General features: G+C 40.7%; 1 protein-coding gene across 1 annotated transcript; it reads left to right on the forward strand.

Annotated features, from left to right (window-relative positions):
- Nucleotides 1-26,129, forward strand: LOC146504351 (von Willebrand factor A domain-containing protein 5A-like). The gene is made up of 23 exons (XM_085130337.1): nucleotides 1-128; nucleotides 292-339; nucleotides 505-707; nucleotides 797-1,019; nucleotides 1,337-1,503; nucleotides 1,587-1,701; nucleotides 6,001-6,176; nucleotides 6,257-6,345; nucleotides 7,289-7,433; nucleotides 7,868-7,947; nucleotides 8,023-8,137; nucleotides 9,633-9,779; nucleotides 14,267-14,278; nucleotides 14,364-14,467; nucleotides 15,196-15,416; nucleotides 15,774-15,815; nucleotides 18,643-18,675; nucleotides 19,454-19,483; nucleotides 20,448-20,468; nucleotides 21,982-22,026; nucleotides 25,141-25,295; nucleotides 25,675-25,798; nucleotides 25,888-26,129. Exons 2-23 carry the CDS (start codon nucleotides 297-299, stop codon nucleotides 25,965-25,967), a joined length of 2,370 nt encoding a protein of 789 aa, XP_084986463.1. The 5' UTR covers nucleotides 1-128; nucleotides 292-296; the 3' UTR covers nucleotides 25,968-26,129.
- Nucleotides 26,130-26,641: the final 512 nt, after the last annotated feature.

Consider the following 26,641-nt stretch of genomic DNA (forward strand, 5'->3'; position numbering starts at 1 on the left):
TAACCCCACTAACTGGTTGTCTTCTTGTGGGAGGAAGCTGTTGAGAACCCACACAGACAGGAGAGAATGCAAACTCAATCACAAGGGCCCTGGCCAGGTGGTGGATTCAAACCTAGGACATTCTTCCTGTGAGGATAGTAGTAATAATAGTAATAATATTATTATATGAATAGTAAAGATAACCACATTCATTGATGTGATTACATTATCTGATGAGTTTCACAGGGAAGATTGTACAGCAGATATAAAAGTGTTTGCATCACCTTTTCCTTAAATGTTTTTGTTTCACAGGTGCGATGATGAACTGTTGTGGTCTGCTAACATTTGAGAAAGAACCAGGTACTGATAGAAAATAAAGAGACTGTATTCACCAGAACCTCACTTCATTATTAAAATCTTCATGTATACTAATTTTTTATAACAGTTTCATGTGGCTAAAATGTAACATTTTTCACTAGAATATATGAGTGTTGTGTTTGTATCACAATTTTGTTTGTCTGTCAGTTCCTCTGAAGAGCATTGAGGTGGAGCTGGAGGTGAGGGACCATGTGGCTACAGTGGTCTCCACTCTGAACTACGAGAACAAGGAGGACAAACCATTAGAGGCTGTTTTTGTCTTCCCTCTGCCTGGAGATGCTGCTGTCTGTCATTTCAGTGCTCAGATTGGACAGACACAGATTGTAGCTGAGCTGAAGGAGAAACAGAAGGTGAGCTGGACTGTAAATATAACCTGATTATAAGTGAGCTTCAAAATAAACACAGTGAATGTCACTGACATGTGTCACCTGTGCTTCAGGCTCGTGAGGAGTATGATGATGCTCTGAGCTCCGGTCAGCAGGCCTTCCTATTGGAGGAGAGTGATGAGAGTCCAGATATATTCTCTCTGAGTGTGGGCAGTCTGCCTCCAGGAGAGAGCGCCTCCATCAGGTTGGAGTACGTCACTGAGCTGGCTGTGCAGACTGATGATGGTCTGAGGTTCTGTCTGCCTGCTGTGCTCAACCCTCGATACCAACCTCAGGGTAGGACAACTTCAGAATACTTGGACCAGAAATGCTTCAATGACACTTTTGAAAATGAAAAACCACAACACCAACGAGTCATGGCAGATGGCTGAAACTGGTTCTGTTGGAGGTTTTCTGTTGAAAGTCCGCTTTTCATTCTCACTGTTGGCAAATTATTGCTCATATTGGGTCATGTTGGGGTTTCTCTGTATTATTGCAGCATTTAGAGTATAAAACACTTTGAGGTAACTGTTTTGAGGTTCTTAGTAACGTAAAGGATTTCAGTGTAAGCAGCCTCATTAATTACAGTATATTTTACCTGATGCTGTGTGCAGGTAGTGAAGGTGCAGGTGTCCAGGTGACTTCTGTTCCAGCCTCTCTGGTGCCCTACAGTCTGTCTTTTTCTGCCCGAGTGTCCTCTCCTCGTCCAGTCTCTAAAGTAGAGTCCAACTGCTCCCTGGACCCTCTGCAGTACCTCAACACTGATCAAACCCAGGCCACGGTAGGTAGAGTGCTGATGTGTCTGCTGTGTGTGGTTGTTACTTCTTACTGAGGAATAAATATGAATGTGTTTGTGGTGTGCAGGTCAAGCTGGCTGCAGGACACAAGTTTGACAGAGATGTTGAACTGCTGATTTATTACAAAGACGCCCACCAGCCCACTGCTGTGGTGGAGGCAGGACAGGCCTCTGCTGAGCCGGGTGAGTAACATTAATGTTGTTATTAGCTTTTTAGTAAAAAAATATCATTATCCATATTCTTCAGCTCAAGAGTTATATTTGTGATCAGAAACATACAGTGGTTGTGGGCGTGACTGTCATGGTAATTTTGGACTTTTAATGATCTTTGAACTGGGGTTTTTTCCAGAGTGGATTTATTGTCCAGCATAGATCTTTAATGAATTTGAAAAATAAGAATTGTTAAGCTTGCATAAGTTTGAATGTATTTTGGATTTTCTCTAATTCATTCATTCAAGTTTAAAGTTTACAGTGGTCTAAAAAAGTGTTTGCCCTCTTCCTGATTTCCCTTTTTTTTTTTTTTTTAGATCGTTTAGATTGCAGATAGCATCTCAATCAGATTTAGGTCAGGACTTTGACTAGGCCGCTCCAAAGTCTTCATTTTTTTTCCTTAAGCCATTCACAGGTGGACTTGCTGTTGTGTTTTGGATCATTGTCCAGCTTGAGGACACAAACAGATATCCAGACATTCTCCTTCAGGATGTTTTAGTAGAATTCATGGTTCCATTTACCACAGTGAGCCTTTGTCTTGTTTTTTGTCAGCAGTGGGGTTTTTTATTTTTTTATTGTTGAATCATGAACTCTGACCTTAACTGAGACATGAGACAACTATGATTTCAGGAGGGGGACAAACACTCTTTCATACCACTGTACATACAGCTTAAGTACATACAATCACTTAAATCTTTTACTGAGTGGTGCTTAAGGTTCTGCAATTTCTTTAAACTTGACAAAGCCAAGGCCTGTTAACTTCTCATTTGTGATCATGATTGACTACAACTGGTACAGACATGGAAAAAATTGTTGGGATCCTTTGGTCAATGAAAGAAAAAAACTCACAATGGTCACAGAAATAACTTTAATCTGACAAAAGTAATAATAAATAAAAATTCTATAAATCTTAACCAATGAAAGTAAGACATTGCTTTTCAACCATGCTTCAACTGAATTATTTAAAAATTAAATTCATGAAACAGGCCTGGACAAAAATGACAGTACCCCTAGAAAAGAATGAAAATAACGTGACCAAAGGGACATGTTAATCCAAGGTGTGTCCACTAATCAGCATCACAGATGTCTACAATCTTGTAATCAGTGAGTGGGCCTATATATAGGACTCCAGGTAGTCACTGTGTTGTTTGGTGACATGGTGTGTACCACACTCAACATGGACCAGAGGAAGCAAAGAGTTGTCTCAGGAGATTAGAAAGAAAATCATAGACAAGCATCTTAAAGGTAAAGGCTATAAGACCATCTCCAAGCAGCTAGATGCTCCTGTGACTACAGTTGCACATGTCATTCAGAAATTTAGGATCCATGGGACTGTAGCCAGCCTCCCTGGACGTGGCCGCAGGAGGGAAATTGATGACAACTCAAAGAGACGGATAATCCGAATGGTAACAAAAGAGCCCAGAAAGACTTCTAAAGAGATCTGAACTTCATGCTCAAGGAACATCAGTGTCAGATTGCACCATCCGTCGTTGTTTGAGCCAAAGTGGACTACATGGGATACGACCGAGGAGGACACCATTGTTGAAAACAAATCATAAAACTACCAAACTGCCAAACTACATGTTGACAAGCCACAAAGTTTCTGGGAGAATTTCCTGTGGATAGATGAGACAAAAATGTAACTTTTTGCCAAGGCACATCAGCTCTATGTTCACAGACGGAAAAATGAAGCGTATCAAGAAGAGAACACTGTGCCAACTGTGAAAGATGGGGGAGGCTCGGTTATGTTCTGGGGTTCCTTTGCTGCATCTGGCACAGGGTGTCCTGAATCTGTGCAGGGTACAATGATATCTCAAGACTACCAATGGATTCTAGGGAGAAATGTGCTGGCCAGTGTCAGAAAGCTTGGTCTCAGTCACAGGTCATGGGTCTTACAACAGGACAATGACCCAAAAGACACAGCTAAAAACACCCAAGAATGGCTAAGAGGAAAACATTGGACTATTTTAAAGTTGCCTTCTATGAGCCCTGACCTCAATCCTATTGAGCATCTTTGGAAGGAGCTGAAACATGCCGTCTGGAAAAGGCGCCCTTCAAACCAGAAACAACTGGAGCCGTTTGCTGATGAGGAGTAGGGGTGGGGGAAAAAATCGATACTGTGTAGTATCGTGATATTTTGTTTGCTAATAATGTATCGATACAGGGACAGCAGAAATCGATATTTTGTTACAAAAAAAGTTTTTGTGGACTGGAACATACTCTGACTTCAGAGCATGTTGATCAGCTCCTTTTTCTGAGCAAGAATCCTGACATTCCTTCACTGTCCAAATGTGTTTAACCTTTTTTTTTGGCAGCAATAAACATGACAGTTTACTTATTTTAATTTAAGGCATGTTTTATTTTAATTAACTTTTTTATTTAATGTAAAATTATATTTGGTTTTAATTTACTTTCAAATTCTTCAGTTGCTGAATGGGCTGCATAGTTTTCAGAAATTGCATAGTTCAGAATAGCTATAATTGTACCAGATGGTTGCATTCAGTTAAGTTGGACTAGACTGTAATACAAACCGTTCAAGTTTGTCAACAATAAAACTGACTGAAATGAGAGAAAGACTGAGCGTGAGACTTTGATATTAGATAAAATGAATATTGATAAAGTTTACCTTTATGTACAGAATCTGAATATCGCAAAATATTTTTAAAAATTGCAATAATATCTTATCGTGCGTTAAGTATTGTGATAATATCGTATCGTGGGATGTATGGTGATTCCCACCTCTAATGAGGAGTGGGCCAAAATACCTGCTGAGAGGTGCAGAAGTCTCACTGACAGTTACAGGAATCGTTTGATTGCAGTGATTGCCTCAAAAGGTTGTTCAACAAAATATTAAGTTGTGGGTACCATCATTTTTGTAAATAATTCAGCTGAAGCATGGTTGAAAAGCAATGTCTGACTTTCATTGGTTAGGATTTATAGAATTTTTATTTATTATTACTTTTGTCAGATATAAGTTATTTCTGTGACCATTGTGAGTTTTTCTTTCATTGACCAAAGGGTAGTAACAATTTTGTTCACGTCTGTAGTTACTCTTTCTCATCAAGTTATTTGTTGCGACACCACTCATTGGCCTGACCAATAATCATAACAATGGGGAAAAAAATCAAAGAAAGTCAGTGAAAATCTAAGGAGGAGAATTTTAGATTTGCATAAACGAAACACCTGCAAATTCTAGGTTCAAACAACTGCATGTATGTAAAAGGTTTTTTTTGGATGTGTCACCACTTTAATAAGTTCGAAGAAAGAGCCAAACTCTTAATTTTAAGAAATTAGTTGAGATCTGCAGGAACAACCCAAGTATCACTAATTTTCAATTGTAACATAAACTTTACATTTCTGGAACAAAAAAAAAAAGCTCCTTACATTTGACTTAAATTTGCAGGAGTGAAGGAGAGGCTTTCAAATATAAGAACAATGTACCAGCTGTCAAGCATTGTGGTGGGAACATCATGCTTAAACTGGTCATATCTGAGCCTGTTTGCATAATTTTGACCCTGTGTGAATTAGAAAAAGTCAAAAATAATGTTACCAAAGATGACTGCATTCTCATTTTACCCTCAAAACCCCCCCAGAGAAGTCAAAAGCCAAATGACAATCATTTACATGATAAGTGAATATAAACCACAACTACAAACATGGTGGTGTCATGTGAAGGCTGTGTGCAGGCAGGATAGGAGGAATGATGGACCCAAAAGTTCAGACTTTAAAAACAAAGATTTATTACTAAATGACAAAAACAGAAAATTGGCTAAACTGGGAATACAGAAACAGAAACTAAACTGGCAGGCAGACGGACGGACGGAACACACAGCATGAGATAATGGAGAAAACACAGGGCTTGAATACAGGGGGCAATCAGGGAATGGAAGACAGGAGGGAGAGACACAGCTGGGACAAAACCAGACACATTAACATAAGACACGGACCTTCAAAGTAAAACAGGAAACCCTGACTGAACTTACAGACTACCAAGCTGACACTGCAACAGAGGGAACACATAGATGTGGGCAGACACAGACTGGACACAGAACAGAGGGAGTCTGGAACCAAAGCTTAAGACTACAAAATCACAAACCAAGATGAACTGGAGGAATAGAAATGTAAAACAGAAACCAAAACCCTCACAGTCGTAAACCAAGACGAGAACACAAAATAAAGGTGCAATACTGAAAACACTGTTAGGTACCCCAACAGTTGGAATATATAACAAATTGTAAACTTGACATTTTTCGGTCCTTTCATGTGTTTCAGACTCTCTGATGGGTGATCCAATGGTGATGGTGAGTCTGTACCCTGAGTTCCCCCAGTCTGTGATGTCTTCAATGGCTTCATGTGGAGAGTTTGTGTTCTTTGTGGATCGATCTGGAAGTATGGACTGTGCTACCAATAACAGTGAGCAGCGGGAATCTCGGATCAGCAGTGCCAGGGTATTTATGATGTGGTGTTAGAGTTATAAAACCTTTCCTCTCACACAGTGGCCTCACCATCTTCTCCCTCTTTCCTGAAGGACACTCTGCTCCTCCTGTTGAAGAGCTTACCAATGGGCTGCTATTTCAACATTTACAGTTTTGGGTCCAGTTATGAACACATCTTCCCGTGAGTGATTCAGTCCATAAAACTGTGCTTCAGTCTATGATGTCACTTGTGTGTAAAGTGTGTAATAAGATATCTGCCCTAGTTACACCAGATAATGCATTTCTAGAATACTTACAGCTCATTTAGGTAAGCTGCTGTTATGTTATGGTTCTCACAGGCAGTTTTGAAAATGCATGAGTGAAACTCATTAAATTACAATGTAGAATTTGGCAGTGCTAAACAGCCATCAATCACTTATTGTCAAGGTTTGCTGTGTGGCAGGTTGGACCCAAACGCAGGACTCTAAGATGGAGTATTTAACTTGAAGGCAGCAGCTTTTATTCACTGGAAAAAGCAAACTGAGAAACACAAAATATGAGCACTAGAAATAAAACAAAAACTCAAACTAGGAAGAATGACCTAAACTGGGAGTGCATGACATAACAAACATGACACACAGCTTATGCGGAGGAAACGACAACTAACAGAGAAAAATACAGGGCTTATATACACCGGGGAGTAACAAGGGAACGGGAAAACAGGAGGGAAGCACAGCTGGGGCTAATCCGACATAACAAGACACAGGAAGCAAAGCAGGATACATTGACATAGGACACGGACTAAACACGGCAGGAAAGAGGAAACACGGCACATAAGCAAAGACACAGACTCAGAGACACGGGCTTCACACAGAGACATGACTGACTCTGTAACAAAGGGAACATGGAGACAAGGGTGATTAGACATGCGACTGGGGACTAGGACAGGCACAGAGAAAACATGGGGGCAGAGACTAAACACAGACCAAGAAACATACAAAGTGAGGAAGAACTAAGATCACTAAGCACAAACGAAAGATAACCAAAACCAGGAATAACAATCAAAGAATATTAAACCAAGAGCTGAAACACAAACACTGGGTCAGAGAGCCAGTACTGTGACACTTATGTGTATCTCATGGCAGTAAGAGTGTGGAGTACAGCCAGAAGACCATGGAGGAGGCTCTGAAGAAAGTTGAGGAGATGAAGGCTAATCTTGGAGGAACACAGATCCTGGAGCCCCTCAAACATGTTTACAGCCAGCCCTGCATTCAAAATCAGCCCAGACAGGTAACACACACACGCACACACACACACACAGTGTGTGAGTTTATATTAATAAACTGATAGGTAAATTAAATAACACTGATTATGTATTCACCATGATATCTGCAGCCATTGTTGGGTGTTCCTGGTCTGCCACAAAGCAAATATGGTTGAAATATGGTCTCCAAATTTGACAGATCTCAATCCAATTGAGCATTTGTGGGACAAACAAGTCCGATCCACAGAGGCGCGACCTCCTTAAAGGATCTTAAAGATATCACAAGTCACCTTCATGGATCTAGTGGACTCAATGCCTTGATGGGTCAGGGCTATAATGGTAGAAAAAAGAGGGACCAGCACTATATTAGGCAGGTGGTCATAATGTCATGTCTGACTGGTGTATATGTGTTACTTTTAGCTTGTGTAATTTGACCTTACATTTAATTTCTGCCCTCTAGCTGTTTGTCTTTACTGATGGAGAGGTGGGGAACACCAAAGAAGTGATCGATCTGGTGAAGAAGAACTCAGGTTCTCACAGGTGAAACAGCAAAATGATGATGACATGTGCTGCGTACCGAACCTGTGTGTCTTAAAAACAGCTGTTGTGTTGCAGGTGTTTCTCTTTTGGGATTGGGGAAGGGGCCAGCTCTGCTCTCATCAATGGGATGGCCAAGGAAGGAAGAGGTCACGCTCAGTTCATCACAGGGGCTGACAGGATGCAACCAAAAGTAAGACAATAAGTCATAATAACAATTATTAAAAAGGCAATATGATGTTATTAGAGATGGATTGATCCGATATTACGTATCGGTATCGGTCCGATACTGACCTAAATTACTGGATTGGATATCGGAGAGAAATAAAAAATGTAATCTGTATCCCAGAGAAGTAAAGCAAGTGTGTAAGTTCATCCCTGAATGTTTGCATAGTATTTTCACGTTAAACTTAACAACTGATATATTGAGCCACAGCTGGACTGGTTCCATATTGAGGTGAAAAGGAAGCGATTTGTCCCGTACTTCAGCTAGAATTAAAAAATAGACACAAAGCTGGAGTTATTCTGTCTTTGCTGCACAGTTGCATCTACTTCTCTCATTCACTCCCCCTTCCTCTCCTGTTATTACTTCAAACATGAAACTGATCAATGATCAGCTGATCGGCTTTTCTACCGCAAGTCCCGTCTTTCTTGTTTGTTTATCGCCCACTTTGTGCTAGAAAGAGGAGACCAGCGGATAAACAACAGCAGCACGTTTAAGCGTAATAAGCTGTTGTTAGAATTTATTTAATATTACTTTCTAGTATCAGCTGAGGTTTGCTTGAGCCACAAGTTTGGTTATCTGGTGAGAGGGAAACATGAAGATGAAACCAGGAGATGTCCTTACTGAATCATCAGAGCTGAACAGGTGATGGAGAAACAGGTTTACCTTTTAGGTGACATGAATGAGTTGAAGGGAAGGGGGGCACAAAGAAATATTTTTCTTTGTTATGTCATTTAAAAACTTTGAATAAATAATTATCTGAATCTTACAACAAAAGTGGTCATCTGATTAAATGTATAGAAATCCATTATTGTATATAGTAACTATTAAGTCTAATATACCCTAGTAAGCTATACTACCTTTTCCTTTGGGAAGGTACCATCTGTGCAGTCTGCAATTCTGTTGAAGAAAGATGTTGAATCTATTTAATTATTGTAGAAAAATAATTGATTTCTGTGCAGTTGTTTTACACTTGCATTAAATTAAAGTTTATTACATCGATTAAGGGCAGGGGGTGGTTCCCTAATATTTTTTGCTGGGAGTTGGCAACCCTATTAGTTAGGTAGGTAAGTACTCTTTAAAATACCAGAATAGGGAGGATGGTGTAGGTTTAAGTTTATTAGATTGATCAGTGTTGCTGAACTATGAAATATTTTCGGTGCAGTGTATTTTTTGCACACAGGTATAACAGAATAGCTTCAGTCTCTTGTTTTTTTAAAACTTGAGTATGAACTTATACAAAATGCAGCAAGATATTTATAAAAAAAACTGTTTTATTGATTACAAAATACGCTGTATCGGATTCATATTGGTATCGGCAGATATCCAAATTTATGATATTGGAATCGGTATTGGACATTAAAAAGTGGTATCATGTGATCTCTAGATGTTATTATTTGGACAGAAGACATAATTTCAAATAAACATAAATGCATAATTGTTTTCTAATTCTTGTTGTTGTCAGGTGATGCAGTCACTGCGATTTGCTCTGCAGCCAACTGTGGTCGACATCTCAGTCACATGGGATTTACCAAAGGAAGTGTCTGTCACTGTCCTCTCTCCACCGATCACAACACTTTTCCAGGGTCAGAGGTCACTGATTTATGCTGTTGTGGAAGTTTCCCACTTAAATAAAGCCTGCAGACGAGCAGTGAGCGGTAGCTAACATTCTTTTATTTCCAAGCACACACAAAGAACATACAAACAAGCTTGTGAAGCCCCTGCATGACCACGGGGCAGGGTCAGCAGAGTCTCACTGAGCCAAAGTCAACCTCTCAGTTAAATACCTTCTCCAGGAACAAAAGGCAGTACACAGCTGTTTCACACCTTAAAGTTCACACTCCCTTGCTACTTCCCAGAGTCCTCAAGAGACAAAAGACTGGTCCTCTGGAGTTCCTGTTTCCCCAACATCCTGACTACACCCCCTACCATTTTGTCTCAAGTATGAGTGTCAGACATGTTAAAACAATGAAATAATGTGATTAATACCTTAGTGAAAGAAATTCCTATACAATCCCACCCTTTGATTCTAAAATCAAGAATCACATTAAAACCAGAATTTCTTTCCTGACATTCTGTATATCACATCAACATTATTGTACACTTAAAAGAGTTTCACACTGTGTATCCTCACTTCACTGTTCTCCCACCACCCTTTGTTCATCTTTAATCTTCCCCACAATCTAAGCTCTCACATGCAAATGGAAACAACAATGATACAGAGGAAAGGCCTTCTCCAGAGTGTCAAAGTACTTTGCATGGCAAAGTGAAACAGCATTAGGTGGTCATTCTCTGTCACAGTCATGGCTCCTGGCGTCTGTGCCATTTACAGAGTCATAACTCCAACGCTGATCTTCCTTGCGCTGTCACTTTTGGAGCTTAGCACGCTCTCTCCATCCCTCGATTTCTGTTCCAACGCAGCTGTAGATTTAAGGCAGAGCACGTCGTACACCTTAGTTGTCTTCCTCAGCGTCAACGTCGAAACTCTTTCATTTTATTTTTAAGATTTTGCTGTTCAAAATCTCCTCGTGATAATCCTTTGGAAGCCCACTGTCGTTTGTCTGTTGTCCTGCAGATGGTCCCTGCTTCTCACTGGTCCACTTGAAGCGTTCTCTCCTAGTCACAGTTTGCATCTGCGCCTCAGTCAATCCTTCCATATCCCTCATGTCACGGTTCCTGCAATTTAAAAATGAAAACTTCCCCGGAAAACCCTCTTTTGCCCTATGTTAGCTTAGCACAATTAGACATACACAATAAAGTTGTGCATTGTCTCTTAAAAATTTTCAGGGCTTCTCCCCTAGAGTAGCTTCACTCCAGGCCCTGTTGTAAGAAAAAAACATTAGCCAGTGGTGTGTCCTGCTGTAAATCATGTGATTAGATCATATGATTATGCTCTCTGCTGTGGAAAAAAGTGATATAGATGTTAGCGCAGCACGTCTGTATGCACACTTTCTCACAGTGACCTCTGCACTGTAAACAATACAAGGTCATGAATAACACACCGCTGGTAAATTCACAAAGACACAGAAAGTGGCAATTAAAAGGTTAAGTCAGCACGGCTCAAAAGCCCATGCAACCCAGGATGTTGCTGTCACCTTTCTGCTCCTGTAAAAAGAAACATACATACATACATCCACCCTTTTGTCTCTCTGGGTGGAGGTGCAATCTTGCATATTGGTGTCAAGTCAGTCAGGTTTTTGTCAGTCCAGTCAATCCCCGTGTTTATTGCTGATAGCAGAACCTCTTGTGTCGCAATAAGTTTCTACTGCCAGCAATGACGTCATTTCAAAAAGGAAAAAAAAGAATTTAGACTGGATTACCTCGCTGAATCCTTTTTGACAGGGACTTGTTTTCTGATTGTCCCAAATAAGTGGCTTTCTCCCGAGCCCATTTTAATTTTGGAGAAGCTCACTTGCGATTGATCAACATGTTGTATAGCGCTTTCGATTCCGATCTTGCAGGCCTGCTTGAAAAAGAGAAAATTGCCAAACAAAAATCTCAGTGCACTGTTAAAAATCAAAAAAATATGAAGGCCTCTTTTAGAAGTTGTCTAAGCGTACTCTCCTAGAATGATAGATCAAAACAACTAATTGCCAGGTTCAAAGTGGTACCAAAGGAAAATGCATCAGTAAATCTCCAAAACTTTCATCCACCAGTCACACACCTCACACAACAGCAATATTCTATTAGAAAATGAGTTTTTGTTTTCCCCATGTACCCAGATGTGTGTCATGATAAGACCTCCCTCACACATCAGAAACCAGAAACTCAATAATCTATTAGTCCCCACTCATCTGACCCTCCCGCAGCATTCTGTTCACCGCTGATTCAATCATCCTTCCCCAAAAATAATACTAGTTCACTAGTCTATGTATCACTTCTTAACCTACTAAGCTAACCGGACAAGATGATGGTAACAGAAATGTTTAAAATGCTATTTGGTCTTCATGAGCTTCATTGCATGTGTGTTTGTGTTAGTAGGATTAATGCATTTTTCTGTTTGTGTTATTTTTTGTGTACCTCTCCTCTTTGCGGTGCTCCAGACACTTTTCAATTCTCCACGCAAGGCAGTCGTTTTTTCCTTCCCAATTTTCCTAAACCCAAATTTCATTCCCACACTACAACAGCCTTCCTCCATGTTGTCCCCTTCTCCTTTGACTGTGGTCTCATCTCATCTCTCCCCCTTGCAGCAGTCCAGTGAGAGTCAGTTGTCTTTCAGCTTTGTCCTGTTTTCCACGGTCTCATTTTGCCATTTTTGCGCCAAAAGTGGCAAATGTCCAACTCAGGCAGTCTTTTCAAAAGTCCATTCACACACAGTGAAGGTGCAGCTCGTTGGAAATGCACATCCATCCATCCAGTCATGATGATGCCATTTTTCTCCTTGCTGTCGCTGTCTTGCACAGCTGCTGCTGCTGGACCTTTTCTTCACTGCTCAGGATGCTGCTGTGAGCTCTTGAGATCCATCTCGTTGTTCTGGAACTGCATTTCTTGTCTTCAGGGAGAGATTCTTGGAGCTTGTGTTCTCAGGGTGACAAACACGTGGAAGTTAAGCTGTAAAACAATTTAGCCAAAGCTTGGCTTGAGTGTTTCTAATGGTGTTAACCTATAATTTTCTTCCGACTGCTGCACGTGGAAAATTGATCCGGGTCTGCTCTTCACCTGCAAGTGACACACTGAGACATTTTGATCATTCTTCTCATTGCTTAAAACAACACATCTCCCTCTCTGGTTCTGAATTCCCCTTTCTTAAAAACCCAGAGAGATTGTAGTTGTTCTACGTTGAAAAACACCAAACCCTCTTCCTATTTGCTTATTTTATCAACAATTCTGCTAAAAAAAATTTTTTCGTGTGTGTCCACCCTAGGGGAGCTGGTGGCCTGCAGTACCACCTTCTCCCTCTAGTTGGAAACAACTGTTACACACATTTCTACACTCCTCTCTCTTTTTTTTTTTTTTGTTTTTGTTCCCCATTTTCAACATTTTGTAACCCAATTTTTCACTGTTTTTTACACACACATCAACGTTTCCCACACAACCATTCTCTGCAATCTTACACACTACACATTTACTCAATTCTTACCATACAGTCACGTATTGAGTTTTGTCTCTGGCCGCCTGGTGGAACGTCTGCCGATCTACTGGATCTAGATCCCATTTTACTACACGAGGCATCCCCCGTGAGGCCCTTGCCTTCTACGGACCAAGGAACGAACACCGCCACTCCGTGCACTATAGTACACAGAGATGGATTCCGACAGTGTACCCGAACCGCCGTTCCTGTGACGTACTTGGACCGAACACAGGTCTGGGCCGGCTTCTCCCCAACAACGTGCGCGAGCCACTGTCCTTGTGATGAGCCGTACCCAACACAAGCCTGGGGCCTCAAACCACCAGGTTTTTCCTCCCGGAGACTCGAACTCCGGGGTCGGCCAGCGTTCCCCCCCTCGGCCAGACAAAAAACTCCTCATAACTGTATACAAAGTTAGCTACAACTCACCCATCTGCAGAAGTCCCCTCAAAATCGATGATCTCGGTGGTGACTGAAACACACGGCTCCGTGACTCCTCCATTTCCTTCGCTTCAACAGCTGGTAGGACAAAGGTACCTTTTCCCTCAGGGGTGATCAGCCCATCCACGGAACCGTTGTTCAGCGACCACACGGACCACCCTGCTCGCAGCGCCATTTTGTTGTGGAAGTTTCCCACTTAAATAAAGCCTGCAGACGAGCAGTGAGCGGTAGCTAACATTCTTTTATTTCCAAGCACACACAAAGAACATACAAACAAGCTTGTGAAGCCCCTGCATGACCACGGGGCAGGGTCAGCAGAGTCTCACTGAGCCAAAGTCAACCTCTCAGTTAAATACCTTCTCCAGGAACAAAAGGCAGTACACAGCTGTTTCACACCTTAAAGTTCACACTCCCTTGCTACTTCCCAGAGTCCTCAAGAGACAAAAGACTGGTCCTCTGGAGTTCCTGTTTCCCCAACATCCTGACTACACCCCCTACCATTTTGTCTCAAGTATGAGTGTCAGACATGTTAAAACAATGAAATAATGTGATTAATACCTTAGTGAAAGAAATTCCTCTACAATGCCCAGCTCACTGGACAGGTAGGAGCAGCAGTCTCTCATGTTGTTGTTTAGGTATTTGATGACAGTAATTAACGTGACTTCTAACACTGTAATTCTGTGTCAGAGCTCAGAGGCAGCAGAGGGCTGTGTGACGCTGAAGTACAGCCTGGCAGGTCATCGCTCTGAGAACCAGCTGCACTTCAGTCTCAGACCTGCAGAGGACGCTGGGTACAACATGTTTAATGTAGAGCACAGTGCTCTGTGGGTCATGACCATGAATTGAAACTAAATGCAGCAGGGGTGTGTGGTTGGTAGGATGGAGAGGTGGAGCAGAATGGTTTCAGGTGCTGTGCCACTTGTGAAGAGCAGCACAGCTCTGCTGATTAACCTCTCTCCTCATGTAGTTGGTGCATGGCTGAAGGCGAGAGTTCAGGGTGTCACAAACTGCTGGTTTTCTGATTTTCATGAGCTAAAATCATCAAAGCTAAAGCAAAAAGGGCTTGAAATATTTACTCTGAACTTTTTCAAGATATCTTTATGGTTATAGATATTCTAGCATATGCTCCAATGGAACCACTGTTCTTGGGGGGAGATTTTAGTAAATGTCCTTTGACTGAGTGAATAACTTCCAGTATCCAACAAGATGAGAACAAATGTAAACATACGGCACTATCAGAGGAGCTAATCGTTGTTGTTTTTTTTGTCAGATCACTGTACGATTCACTTGGTCCCCACTTATTAATCAGCCATAAAGAAAGATAAACTGAGTTGTTCCAGTCTGGACTCTAAACTGCAACTGAGGGACTGCTTTGACTGCATCAGATGCTGCCTTTTTACATGTTCCTCACTGTGTGACCCCGAAGAGGACACAGTGGTGTTAAAAACAGTAAAATGACTGGTAAACTAATATACTATAATAACACAGTAACACTGTGTGTTTTCCTTCTTATCTGCAGACTAACAGTCCACAGGTTGGGTGCTCGCACTCTGATTTGTTCCCTGGAGATGGAGGAGAGAGAGCACAGAGGACAGCAAGGTGGAGGAGTGAAGGAGAAGGTGGTGCAGCTCAGTGTCCAATCAGGAGTGAGCAGTTCTTTCACTGCCTTCATTGCTGTCAACATAGACAACGGAGAGACGATCCAAGGACCTCTTGTGCAGAGAAATATTCCAACAGCACGTGAGTTTTTTTCATTGTCAGGGATTCTAACAGCTAGTCCTTTTACTGGATCAGAATAACAATGAGAAACCCCGTCCAGTTAATTTTTTTAAAAAGCAAAACTAAAACTGTCACCAACATCTGAAGCTAAAAATAGCTGAGCATCAACGAAAGGAATACTATTATGATGCTATGAGGAGAATATCAGAGTTAGTCCAAGGAACACCAAAGCGCAACTTATTGGTGAACAAGTTAATGAAGCAGTAGATGCCTACGGGCTACTGTGTTCTCCACAGAGCATTAGAAAGTAAAAAGCTGAATGGAAGTACAACACACATCTGCCGATCTATGATATCGTGTCTTTTTCATCCTATATAGTGGCAATGGATTGCTTGTTATCATCATCAGCATATAGAAAACGTAAGTACAAACCTGAATGAATGGCAGTGGAAACTATTTTTTGCATGGAGGCATGCTTGTGTCTCTGAGATTTAATAGATTTATATTGTACATATAGGTGTGAATGACATCACCACAATGGTAATGTAAAGGGCAGAGAGACACAAAAGGGCAGTGTGTTTTCAGCAGTCTTTTTTTAAATTAGGTTTTTATTATTTTGAATTTTGATGCATGCTTAATCATCCAGATAAAGAAATCCCAGAAAGCTCATTGACCTCATACCGCAGGTGATACCCAGTAGAAGCTACACAAAGTCTGTAGGGTTCAAAAAAGACACATAAACATGATGTACCTTTAAGACCCACTATCTGTATGATCAACTCAGCCTCATAGTTTCTGGCTTTGGTCTTCAATAACTTGTTAGTCACCCCTAAACACCACAGCCACACCACATCCAGAACTCCTTGGATTTTGTTTAAGGTGAAAGATGTCATTATGGATTTGCATACAAGGGTCAGTACTACAGGAAGAAACATGGGTTCCCACTTTCACCCACTGCAGCCCATTTTTATCTTGAGGAAGTGTAAAAGAAGTGTCTGTCATTCTACCCTGGAACACCACTGGGCCATTGGTATAGGTGTGTGGGTGACACCTGGCTGAAAATCGAATCTTAGGGCAGCTAGCCTTACACTGAGATTTCCATCTGTAAAGACTGGGACCCAACACACTGTTACTGGGACCACTTTCAGGAGGGTTTGTTGAAGTTGCACACATATCGTTTTTACTGTTCGGCAGCCCGTCCACCAACTTTCCAGTTGGCTTCTCTGGTCTCCGGCTTCACTATAAAAAGGAAAAGCCTCGTTAGGACAATCATCACCACCTGTCCCTCCAGCCTTCCTGGCACCGCTCCCTTGAGCTCACTGCCCCACCCCTCCCCTGCAGCTGCAGCTGAGCCACAGGCCACACCTCTGCCACACCATCAGTAATGGGGGACTTTTAAAAATGGATGTGTACCATAACCCATCGCATATGGCTCAGTATTTATTTAGGCAGATGAAGAAGAGAGTGCTGACAAATGCTGACAAAAAAGTGTCAGGATTATTCTACCTAGTTAAAGATCATATAAAGCACTCAAAATTAATATTATAGATGGAAAAGTATAAACAGACATGCATGGTGAACAACATTGATTCTGTTTCTGCCCACCATCTTGGATGTGTTAAAGGGTTCATTCACAAAGTTCAGGTTAACAATGAAGTAAAACTGAGGCATCTGCTACTCAGCATATGCAAAGAGGTGTCAGCCTGCTCCAAGCAGGCATTAATTGTACCAGTGGACACATCTGAATGGCTGAGTCCTCTAGTGGTGGCAAGAAAACATAAGGGCGACTTGAGACTTTGCGTGGATCTGGGGGAACCTAATAAAAGCGCAATAATGGACGCATTAAAGAAGAACACAATGAACGTTTGCATGCTTTTCTCAGGCCTCTGAAGGATGTTGGTCCGCAGATCTATTCCAGTAAAAGTTCATTCGGGCAGACGCATATTCCATTCCTGGGACGTCATTTCAAAGAAGGGCTTGTGTCCTCACCCAGTCCACCTGACTGCCATCTCTGAAGCTCCTGCACCAAAGGACATGTCTGCACTTTGCTCCTTCCTAGGTCGTGGTTCAGCAAATTTTTGCCGAACAGCGCAAGAGTAGTTGATCCACTTGAGAGCTTATTTGAACAAACTAGAATGAACCGATGCAGCAAATGAAAGCTTCATTAAGCTGAAAACAATGCTCCTCTTGGACCTCTTGTGCAGAGAAATCTTCCAACACCCTGTGAGGTTTTTTTTTATTTTTTTTTTAAAGCAAACACTAAAAGTGTCCCCCACAGCTCTGAAGACAAAGATCGCTGATCATAAATAAAAGGAATTTTATCATGATTAGGACAACATCAGAGATGGTTCAAAGCACATTTCTAATGCACATGTCAGTAGCATTAGAAAGTTAAAAAGCTCAAGATAGTACAAGATACATCTATGCATGTCTATAGTGCAGAGCTGCACCGGAAAAGTCTGTTGCCAGGGCAACTCTATAAATACTAACCTGTCCTGAACTCGTATTTTATCTCCTTTTTTCATCTAACAGTTTCATTAGATTGCTGTTCAGAATCCTATGTTACATATAAAGCATGTAAGTAAAAAGCTGAGTGAAAGGTGATGGAAACTGTGTGTGTGCATGGAGGTGTGCTTGTGTCCCAGAGATTTAACAGATTTAAACATCTTTCTGAGTGTGAGTGAAATCAGCACAATGAAAATGCTAAGAGCAAAAAAGCATAAGAGTGTACTGTGTTATACTATTACAGTCAGCAGGTTTTTGTTTTATTTTGCATATAAATTTTTTGATATAGTGAAGAGCAGAATATACTTGAGTCAGCTCAGTGGATCCTAAAGTATGACTCCTTAAAAGGGACGGCAGTTAAACAAAACGTGAGATTTACTACTAAACACATGATTCAAGGAATCAAAAGAAACTGAGGGGAAAAAAAACTAAATACTGTTGAACAATAGAACTAGGTAATCTGACAAATCTGACCCCCAAAAAGTGTAATGAGCAAGTGGTGTAAATACTGCAGTGACCAATTAGAAATGAGAGAACTGTAAAAGGAAAAAAGTCTTGAAATGACACAAGAGTTAGGAGATGAAAACAGAACAACCAGACTGAAAAGAGGAAGCTCTAAAACCCAATTGTAATATTTGCCTTTGTGTCATATCACCAAAATAACATCAACTTAGTGCTGTTATACTTCAAATACCAGAAAAATCTGACTCTTTCTTTTTTTTTTGGCTTGACTTCATTGTAGGCGTAATGAAGAAGAGCGCTCCATTGCCCATAAGTAAGTAAAATTTGAATGACAAATCAACACACACACATACACAGCTATGCAAATGAAGGCACAGAAACAAAATATTTCTGTTTTAACTTGAAGTTTTATATATTAAATATTGTATGTAGTGTAGCTGCAGTACTTACCTTGGTAGACAGGATGTATGCTACATCAGTAAATGAAGAAAATCAGGTTCGTACAACATTTTGCAACATTTATAATTTAATTGAACATATTTACATTTTACATTTTTGTTATGAGTTTTGAGGCACCACATAATATCAGAATCCAGCATTTTAGATTATTTATTGTATACTACGAGTGTGCAACAAAAAGTGGGAGTAGAAGAAAAATTTATGTGTCAAAACTTTGATTACACTTATTCATAGAAGGATTTGACTGTGTTTACTACTTCCTACATTTACAACATTCAGGACTTCAGAGCTATAAAATAACACAAATAAGATTATGATATGTCAAAAGTCCAAATAAATGAAATTGTGTTTTACATTTTATGTAAACTATTTTGCTTTTATTAGTTGGGGACATTATCTCCACTTGCCTTCTTAATGTATTTGGGAATATAATTTCTGAATGAGTTACAGGTCCTCGCAGGATGTAAAAACTAGACTGCTAAGATAAACCTAAAATACTGTTTGTAATATTTGTGTTGTATTTATATATCACCACAGTAATATTAACAATCTGTACTTTTGTTGTTATTTTAGCAAATTCTTGTTAAATGTTTTAACCCTAATTTATTTTTTTTAAACTCTTGACTTCACAGTTGGTACCTTCCAGAAGTTTAGTCAGTGGGGTAAGTATAAGTGAAAGCTGGATGGCAGAACAGCACATATGTTTAAAAATAAATGTAAACAAACCAACACATTTCTCTTTGGACTTATTTGAAATGTTGAAAGTAAAATGCTTCTTTGGTATTTCTGTTTGCCATTATTAACATATTAACAGAGAGTATCTTAAAGTGGTGTGTGGTGGGGCGTGGTCTGCGGTGCCGTGCCCGGAGGGCGGACGCACCCGCACGGCATCCTTAATCACGCCCGCTTAGTTAAAAACACGGGGACTCAGGGGTTGGTGTGTGTTGTGGTGTGACAAATATTGAATAAAATGGCTCAAACCTATGATCCCTGGACCCGCCGTGTCTCATTCACACCACATGGTGACTGAAGAAGGTTGAACTTTTACAACATTTTGATATATTCAGAATATTATTGAACACCACATAGACTTGAAAGACTACTTATAATGAACTGTAAGGTACTGCAGTAAAATCAGAATCCAGTAGCTTCATTTATATTTTGTTTTCAAATCATCTCGTCTTAACTGCTAAATCAAACATATGGCAGACAGTGCTTGACGCAGGATGGACAAGTAATTGGAAAAGAACTAAGAGGAAAAAGCTTAAGACTAGAAAACAATGGAAATAGGCAATTGTGCAAATCGAGGATGGTGAGCAACTGGTAGAAATACTTCAGCAACCAATCAGAGAACAGGATGCAGGCGAGGAGTAGTGAGGAAACTACTGGCAGACAAGTCAGGGAGGTGAGAGTAACAAATTGTATAATGACTGAAGAGTTAGGACATGAAAACAGAACAACCAGACTGAATGGAGGAAGATAGCAGACATTTTAAATACTATTTGCAGTATTTGTATTTTATCCAAATAAATTAGAAAAAGTCAGTCCATTAATTGTTCTCTTTAACAAATTCTTATGAAATATTTTGACTCCCTTTTCTTTCTTTCTTTTTTGTTTTTACTTCAGTTGGTGATCGTCTGCATAAAAGTAAGTAAAAAATTAAATGGCAGAACAACATATCTTTATCTTCATGCATTTTCAAAAGCACAGACGCAAACAAACACATTTCTGTTTTAACAATGGAACAATGCGGTTTTCGTCCTGGTTGTAGAACACTGGACCAGTGCTCTTTATCCTCTCAACGATACTTGAGTGTGCATGGGAGTTTGCCTAACCAATCTGCATGGGTTTTGTGGACTTGGAGAAGGCATTCGACCGTGTCCCTCTGAGTGTCGTGTGCCTGTGGGGGGTGCTTTGGGAGTATGGGGTGTCTGGCCCATTATTACGGTCCATTCGATCCATATGAAACTGCTGCAAGAGCTTGCTCCTCATAGACGGTAATAAGTCGGACTCGTTCCTGGTGGGTGATGGGCTCCACCAGGACTCCCTTTGTCACCGATTCTGTTCGTAAATTTTATGGACAGAATTTCTAGGCTTAGCCAAGTGGCGAAAGGCTTTCACTTGGGTGATGGCCTCCAGATCGCGCTGGAACGGTTCGTAGCCAAGAGTGAAGCGGTGGGAATGAGGATTAGCACCTCCAAATCTGAGGCCATGGTCCAATCTGCATGTGGTTTGTGGACTGTTGGTTTGTGGACTGAAAATAAATTTTAAAAAAAGAGTATGCGTATATATATATATATAAGTGTGTATACTCTTTTTTTTTTTTTTTTTTTTTGAAACCATGAATTTTAATTTCTGGGTGAGGATACAGTTCCAACATTAATATTCAAAGTTGCATCTTTTTGTGATTTTAATTATAATTTTAAATCACTCACTCATTTTAAACACTTGTAATGTGCTCTAAGTCAGAGTGTAAAAAGTTGCATTTTTAAAAACTTTACATTTTAACAATGTTAGGTTTATATTGTTGATTGTCATTTATGCTTAGAAATATTTAACCATATATGCTTAGAGGTGTATAATCGATTGTGTAGTGATAGGATGTGCGATCCCTAGGAGTCTGCAAAGGCTTCGTGGGCCTGAGTGTTCTGGCATTCACACCCACATCCTGGGAGCATGGGAGCATGGGAGATGGCATACCTTCTCTTATTGTTTTATGGTAGGATAAACGTAGCTATGTCAGTTTTAGTCTAAGTGCCTTTTGTTTAGATGAACGGCTGAACACACACACACACACACACACACACACACACACACACACACACATACTTACACAACGCACAGGCAAGGTACTCTTTGTGTGTATGTATACGTCGTATGTTAATGCACCTATGCATATTCATGTAACCTCAATGAAAGAGCAGTGTTACGGGGGAGCAGATGAGAGACGCTGGGGTCAAGCGAAGGAACGGCGTTTGTCCGGTTCTCTCCCGTGCACGAGAAACATAAAGAACTTTGCCTACTCGTGTCTTGCTTTGCTGTGTAATTAAATTGTCCTTAACGTTCCAGCGAATAGGTTTAAGCTACAAACCTATCATACAAGTTCAAAATAATAAAGATTTGTTGTAATGTCTTTATTTCTTCTCTTTTTTTAATCTAGAACGTTTTTCCTCAGAAGTCCAGCACTGTGCTATGGCTTCACAAGGTAAGTGAAACACTAAACAGAAAAGAAACAAAGATGTGTGTTTTGTGTAAATACAGTAAGCGACAGTGGAAACATTTTTACAGAAACCTCTGCACTAACCTTCCATCCCCAAAAAGTGCTGCAACTCACGCCTGGATGACTGCACTGAGAACATCACAATCGTTTTGATTTTTGAGTGGATGGGTTTTAGCTGGGGGGCAGCACGGTGATTAGCACTGTTGCCGCACAGCAAGAAGGTCCTGAGTTCAATTCCAACATCAGGCCGGGGTCTTTCTGTGTGGAGTTTGCATGTTCTCCCCGTGTTTGCGTGGGTTCCCTCCGGGTACTCCGGCTTCCTCCCACCGTCCAAAGACATGCAGCTTGTGGGGATAGGTTAATTGGATAATCCAAATTGCCACTAGGTGTGAATGTGCGAGTGAATGTGAGTGTGAATGTGAATGGTTGTCTGTCCCTGTGTGTTGGCCCTGCGACAGACTGGCGACCTGTCCAGGGTGTACCCCGCCTCTCGCCCTATGACAGCTGGGATAGGCTCCAGTGCCCCCACGACCCTGAAAAGGAGAAGCGGAAGCGAATGGATAGATGGGTTTTAGCTGTTCTCCAGCCCACTGTCACTCCAGATGCACGACTGTTCCGTGGTCAGCATACTTTACCTTAACTGATATTGGTCAACATACTTTACCTTGAAGATATTGTGAGGAATGCCAGGGTAAGCTATGGTCATTTTAACCCCTAAATAACCAGCCACAGGAGTGCCTCGTGTAAGACTGAGAATTTCAGAGCAAAACATCTTTTGTATTTCCATGCTGCAGTCATCTTGCATGGACACATACGGCAGAGTCCATTTGGACAAAGGAATGTTGAGTCTACAGAAATAACCCCACGCTTTCTCTGCAGTTATTTACCTTAACTGAGACAGATTTAATCACAGAGTGATTATACAGTGCCTCTGGGGAAAAATACCTCACTATATTTATTAAAGTGCAAAAAGATGGATGCGATTTCAGTAATAAGCCGTTATTAGTGTAGTTTAAGACAGACGACAGTCACAATATATAAAAATCAAGGACAAGGCACCCTATATATCAATACATTTTTGAAGTTGAGCAAATTATTATTCTATATTCTAGCTACTGCATGTAGAAATTGTTACAGCAATCTTGAGAATACGTGACATATACAGTAAACTACAACAGCAAATGAGCAATGTTGAGCTGTTAAGCTGCTGCTGGTAGCAGTTGATTCTACTTATTGCCTTTTTTGACAGAAGTCCACTTTTCTCCTGCTGAATAATTTATTAGTCTAATATTCTAATAAGATAGCTCTTTATTGTCACTGCACAGTCATACATAGTATAGTAGTACAATGAAATTGGAAAACTGTCCTACGTCGGCACTACATATAACACAACACACGACACGAGACAACACATCTCAACGCAACACAAACAACACAACACAGTATATTAACTTAGTAATAAAAAAAGAAGAAGAAGTGTATGTGTATTGCACACTGTTATTATTGCACATTAATTATTATTGCACCTTGTTATAAATATAAATATTATTATTGTTATTGCTTTTACTGTTGTTACCTCCCCCCCAAAAAAGTCCAGGGAGGTAGCCAATCACGTCAGCTATTTGTATTAATCAGGGCTATTGCCCTGTTGTAAAAGCTGTCCTTGAGTCTGTTTGTCTGGGACCTCAGCAGCCTGAACCTCCTGCCCGACGGCAGCAGCTTAAACACACCTCGGTGTTTACAGTCCCGTAGGATGCTGCGTGCCCTCTTGAGACAGCGAGTGCTGTACAGGTCCTTCAGGGAGGGAAAAGGATGTCCAATGATTTTTTTGGGCCATATTAATGACCCTCTGGAGTGCCTTTCTCTGTGCTGTGGTGCAGCTGGAGAACCACACACCGATGCAATATGTCAGCACACTTTCAATGGAGCAGCGGTAGAAGACAGTCAGCAGCTCCTTGTTCAGGTCCATTTTTCTGAGGATTCTCAGAAAGTGGAGACGCTGTTGGACCTTCTTTAAAACCGCAGAGGTGTTAGAGCTCCATCGGGGGCCTGTGTCTATGTGCACACCCAGAAACTTGAAACTGGAGACCCTTTCCACGCATTCCCCGTTGATGCTGACAGGCTGCAGCTCAGACTTCCTCCTTCTGAAGTCGACTTTTGTCTTGGTGGTATTGAGGTCCAGGTTGTTATCTACACACAGGTTGTTAACTATTAGTCTGTCCGGGAGTATCGTATTGAAAGCAGAGCTAAAGTCAACAAAGAGCAGCCTGGCGTAACGGCCCTGCGCTTCCAGGTGAGAGATGGTGGTGTGGAGCGTTGTAGCAATGGTATCTTCAGTTGATCTGTTAGCTCTGTATGCGAACTGGAGCGGGTCGAGTGTGGGTGGCAGACAGGCAGGACATGATGTGACGTCGGACCAGTTTCTCAAAGCACTTCATTATAACAGGTGTTAGAGCAACTGATCGGTAGTTGTTGAGGCTGCTAATGTTAGAACGCTTTGGCAGTGGGACAATTGTGGCTGACTTTAGGCACGGCGGGATGCCAGACTGGGACAGTGAAGTGTTGAAGATCTTAGTGAAGACCCCAGCCAGCTGGTCGGCACACTCTTTTAGGACCCTTAATAATAAAACAATAATAATAAAATAATAAAATAGATAAAAGCGAGGATTTACTGTTATTAAGTTTTCTTTGCTTTAGTGTCTTCTGACCTCTTGGATTTAGCATATTGGCCACATATTTTTATTATAAAGCATGAGAACAAGACCTTAAATAACATCATTTCGTCAGTATTCATCTGATCAGGTTGATTACTTTCAAAAGTTATTCATTAAAATCCGACTAACTTCCACCTGTTCAATTCATAAAGTCTAATGCTGGGTTGTTGTCAGTTTTAAGGCTGTTGTAAATACACAATTTGTCACATTGAATTGCTTTGGTAATTATATTTAACGTTACATTTTTGACAGATATTCAAATGAATCAAATAAGATGTTATATATAACAGTTTAGGGTGTAATGGTTTGTGGATTGGTTAGTCATATACACTTTATGTTGTCTCATCTAGCACCATAATCAGGTTTTGTCTTTATTCCATCTTAGATTTTCCAGCTGCTGTGCCCAAACAGCCACCCAGAGACCCTTTGCTGCAGTTAGTCTCCCTGCAGGAGGCGTCTGGCTGCTGGCTGCTTGATCCAGCTCTGGCTGCTGCACTGAGAAAGACCGACGAGGAGGTGGAAAAGTCAAAGCCTGAAAAGGTGGGCTGTTGCTTTGGCTATTGAAATAGTAACACAAATGTAAAATACTGTATAACAAATTCCATAGCATGATCTGAATGAAAACTAGAATTACAACACAACAGAAAACAAATGGGAATAAAGTCAGACTAACTGAAGGCCTTCTTGCTGCATGAAAATAAGCATCTGTATATCAGACACTCACACTGATGAGCAACCACTGAGCTGCACTAAAGTCTGATATTGTCCAGTAACCACAAAGCAGCAGAAATCATTTTCATCATCAGAGGTTCTTAAAGTATATCACTGTCTTATTTTACATTTATATTATTTGCAGAAATTAAGATGATAATTTTCATGTTTCCTGTTTTATCTGACTGTCTTTCACTTGATGAATTAGGCCAGCAGTGAAGTGTGGGCCACCATCCTGGCTCTGATCTGGCTTCATGGTTTCAAGATGGATGCAAAGGACGAGTGGGAGCTTCTGGCTGTGAAGGCTGCCTCATGGCTCCAAGCTCACAAAGGTAGTAATCATCACAATGAAAATAAAATGATATAGTCAGCTTTTCCCCCATATCAATTTCTATAATCATTGTGTGTTTTGTGTTTTTAGCACCGTTTGTGTCAGAGTGTGTGGATGCTGGAAATGTCCTGCTGGGTTGCAGCGTGAAGAAAGAAGCTCTGGGACTCTGAGGGTTTTCTTAAAGTGACCTCACCTTCAGCACTGTTAAGCAGAATGATACTGACTTACACTATACTGTGTTGCTTTCTTTAGTCTGACCCTTTGTTATAAAATCATTATTTTCCTTGAATCCAAATTGGTATTTAACATTGGATTAAACACTGTAACACGTGTCTGCAGAATTATCTGTTTTCATGTGTCTGTTCATTAAAAACAACAATGGTAAAACCATCATCTACATCTGCTGACTTGTTTATTTCCCACATAAACATTTCACATTAAAGACGAGTAGAGTTTGGTGTCATCAACATAACAGAGAAAATTGATATTAAATGTGTAGGAGAGATGACCAATTGGAAGTAGCCAAATAAGAAATGGTAGAGGTCCCTGAGGACACCAGTAGGAAGTGGAAATGGCTGGAATTTGACATTTTTGAGTTGAATTAACTGAGTGCAGCTGAAGAGAGGATGATCTAGTTCAGGTGTGTATCAGTAATATCAAGTAAGGTTTGTTATACCTGCATCATTTATATTGTTAGAGCTCTAACTTTGATAACAGAGTTAATGGCATATTTGAACTCTGATGCAAGTTTTCACATTTGATTTTGATTTTAATCCTCTGTAGACCGCTATCTTCAATCATGTTATCATTGTGAGTTTTAACCAAGTGGTGGATTAGCCTCCAC

Source organism: Neolamprologus multifasciatus, chromosome 14, assembly GCF_963576455.1.
Source record: "Neolamprologus multifasciatus chromosome 14, fNeoMul1.2, whole genome shotgun sequence".
NCBI classification, from domain to species: domain Eukaryota; kingdom Metazoa; phylum Chordata; class Actinopteri; order Cichliformes; family Cichlidae; genus Neolamprologus; species Neolamprologus multifasciatus.

Coding starts and splice junctions, on each gene's coding strand:
- LOC146504351 (XM_085130337.1), top strand. CDS start 297: ATGATGAACTGTTGTGGTCTGCTAACATTTGAGAAAGAACCAG. Junction 6,177..6,256: donor CTCGGATCAGCAGTGCCAGG/GTATTTATGATG, acceptor TCTTTCCTGAAG/GACACTCTGCTCCTCCTGTT. Junction 6,346..7,288: donor AGTTATGAACACATCTTCCC/GTGAGTGATTCA, acceptor ATCTCATGGCAG/TAAGAGTGTGGAGTACAGCC.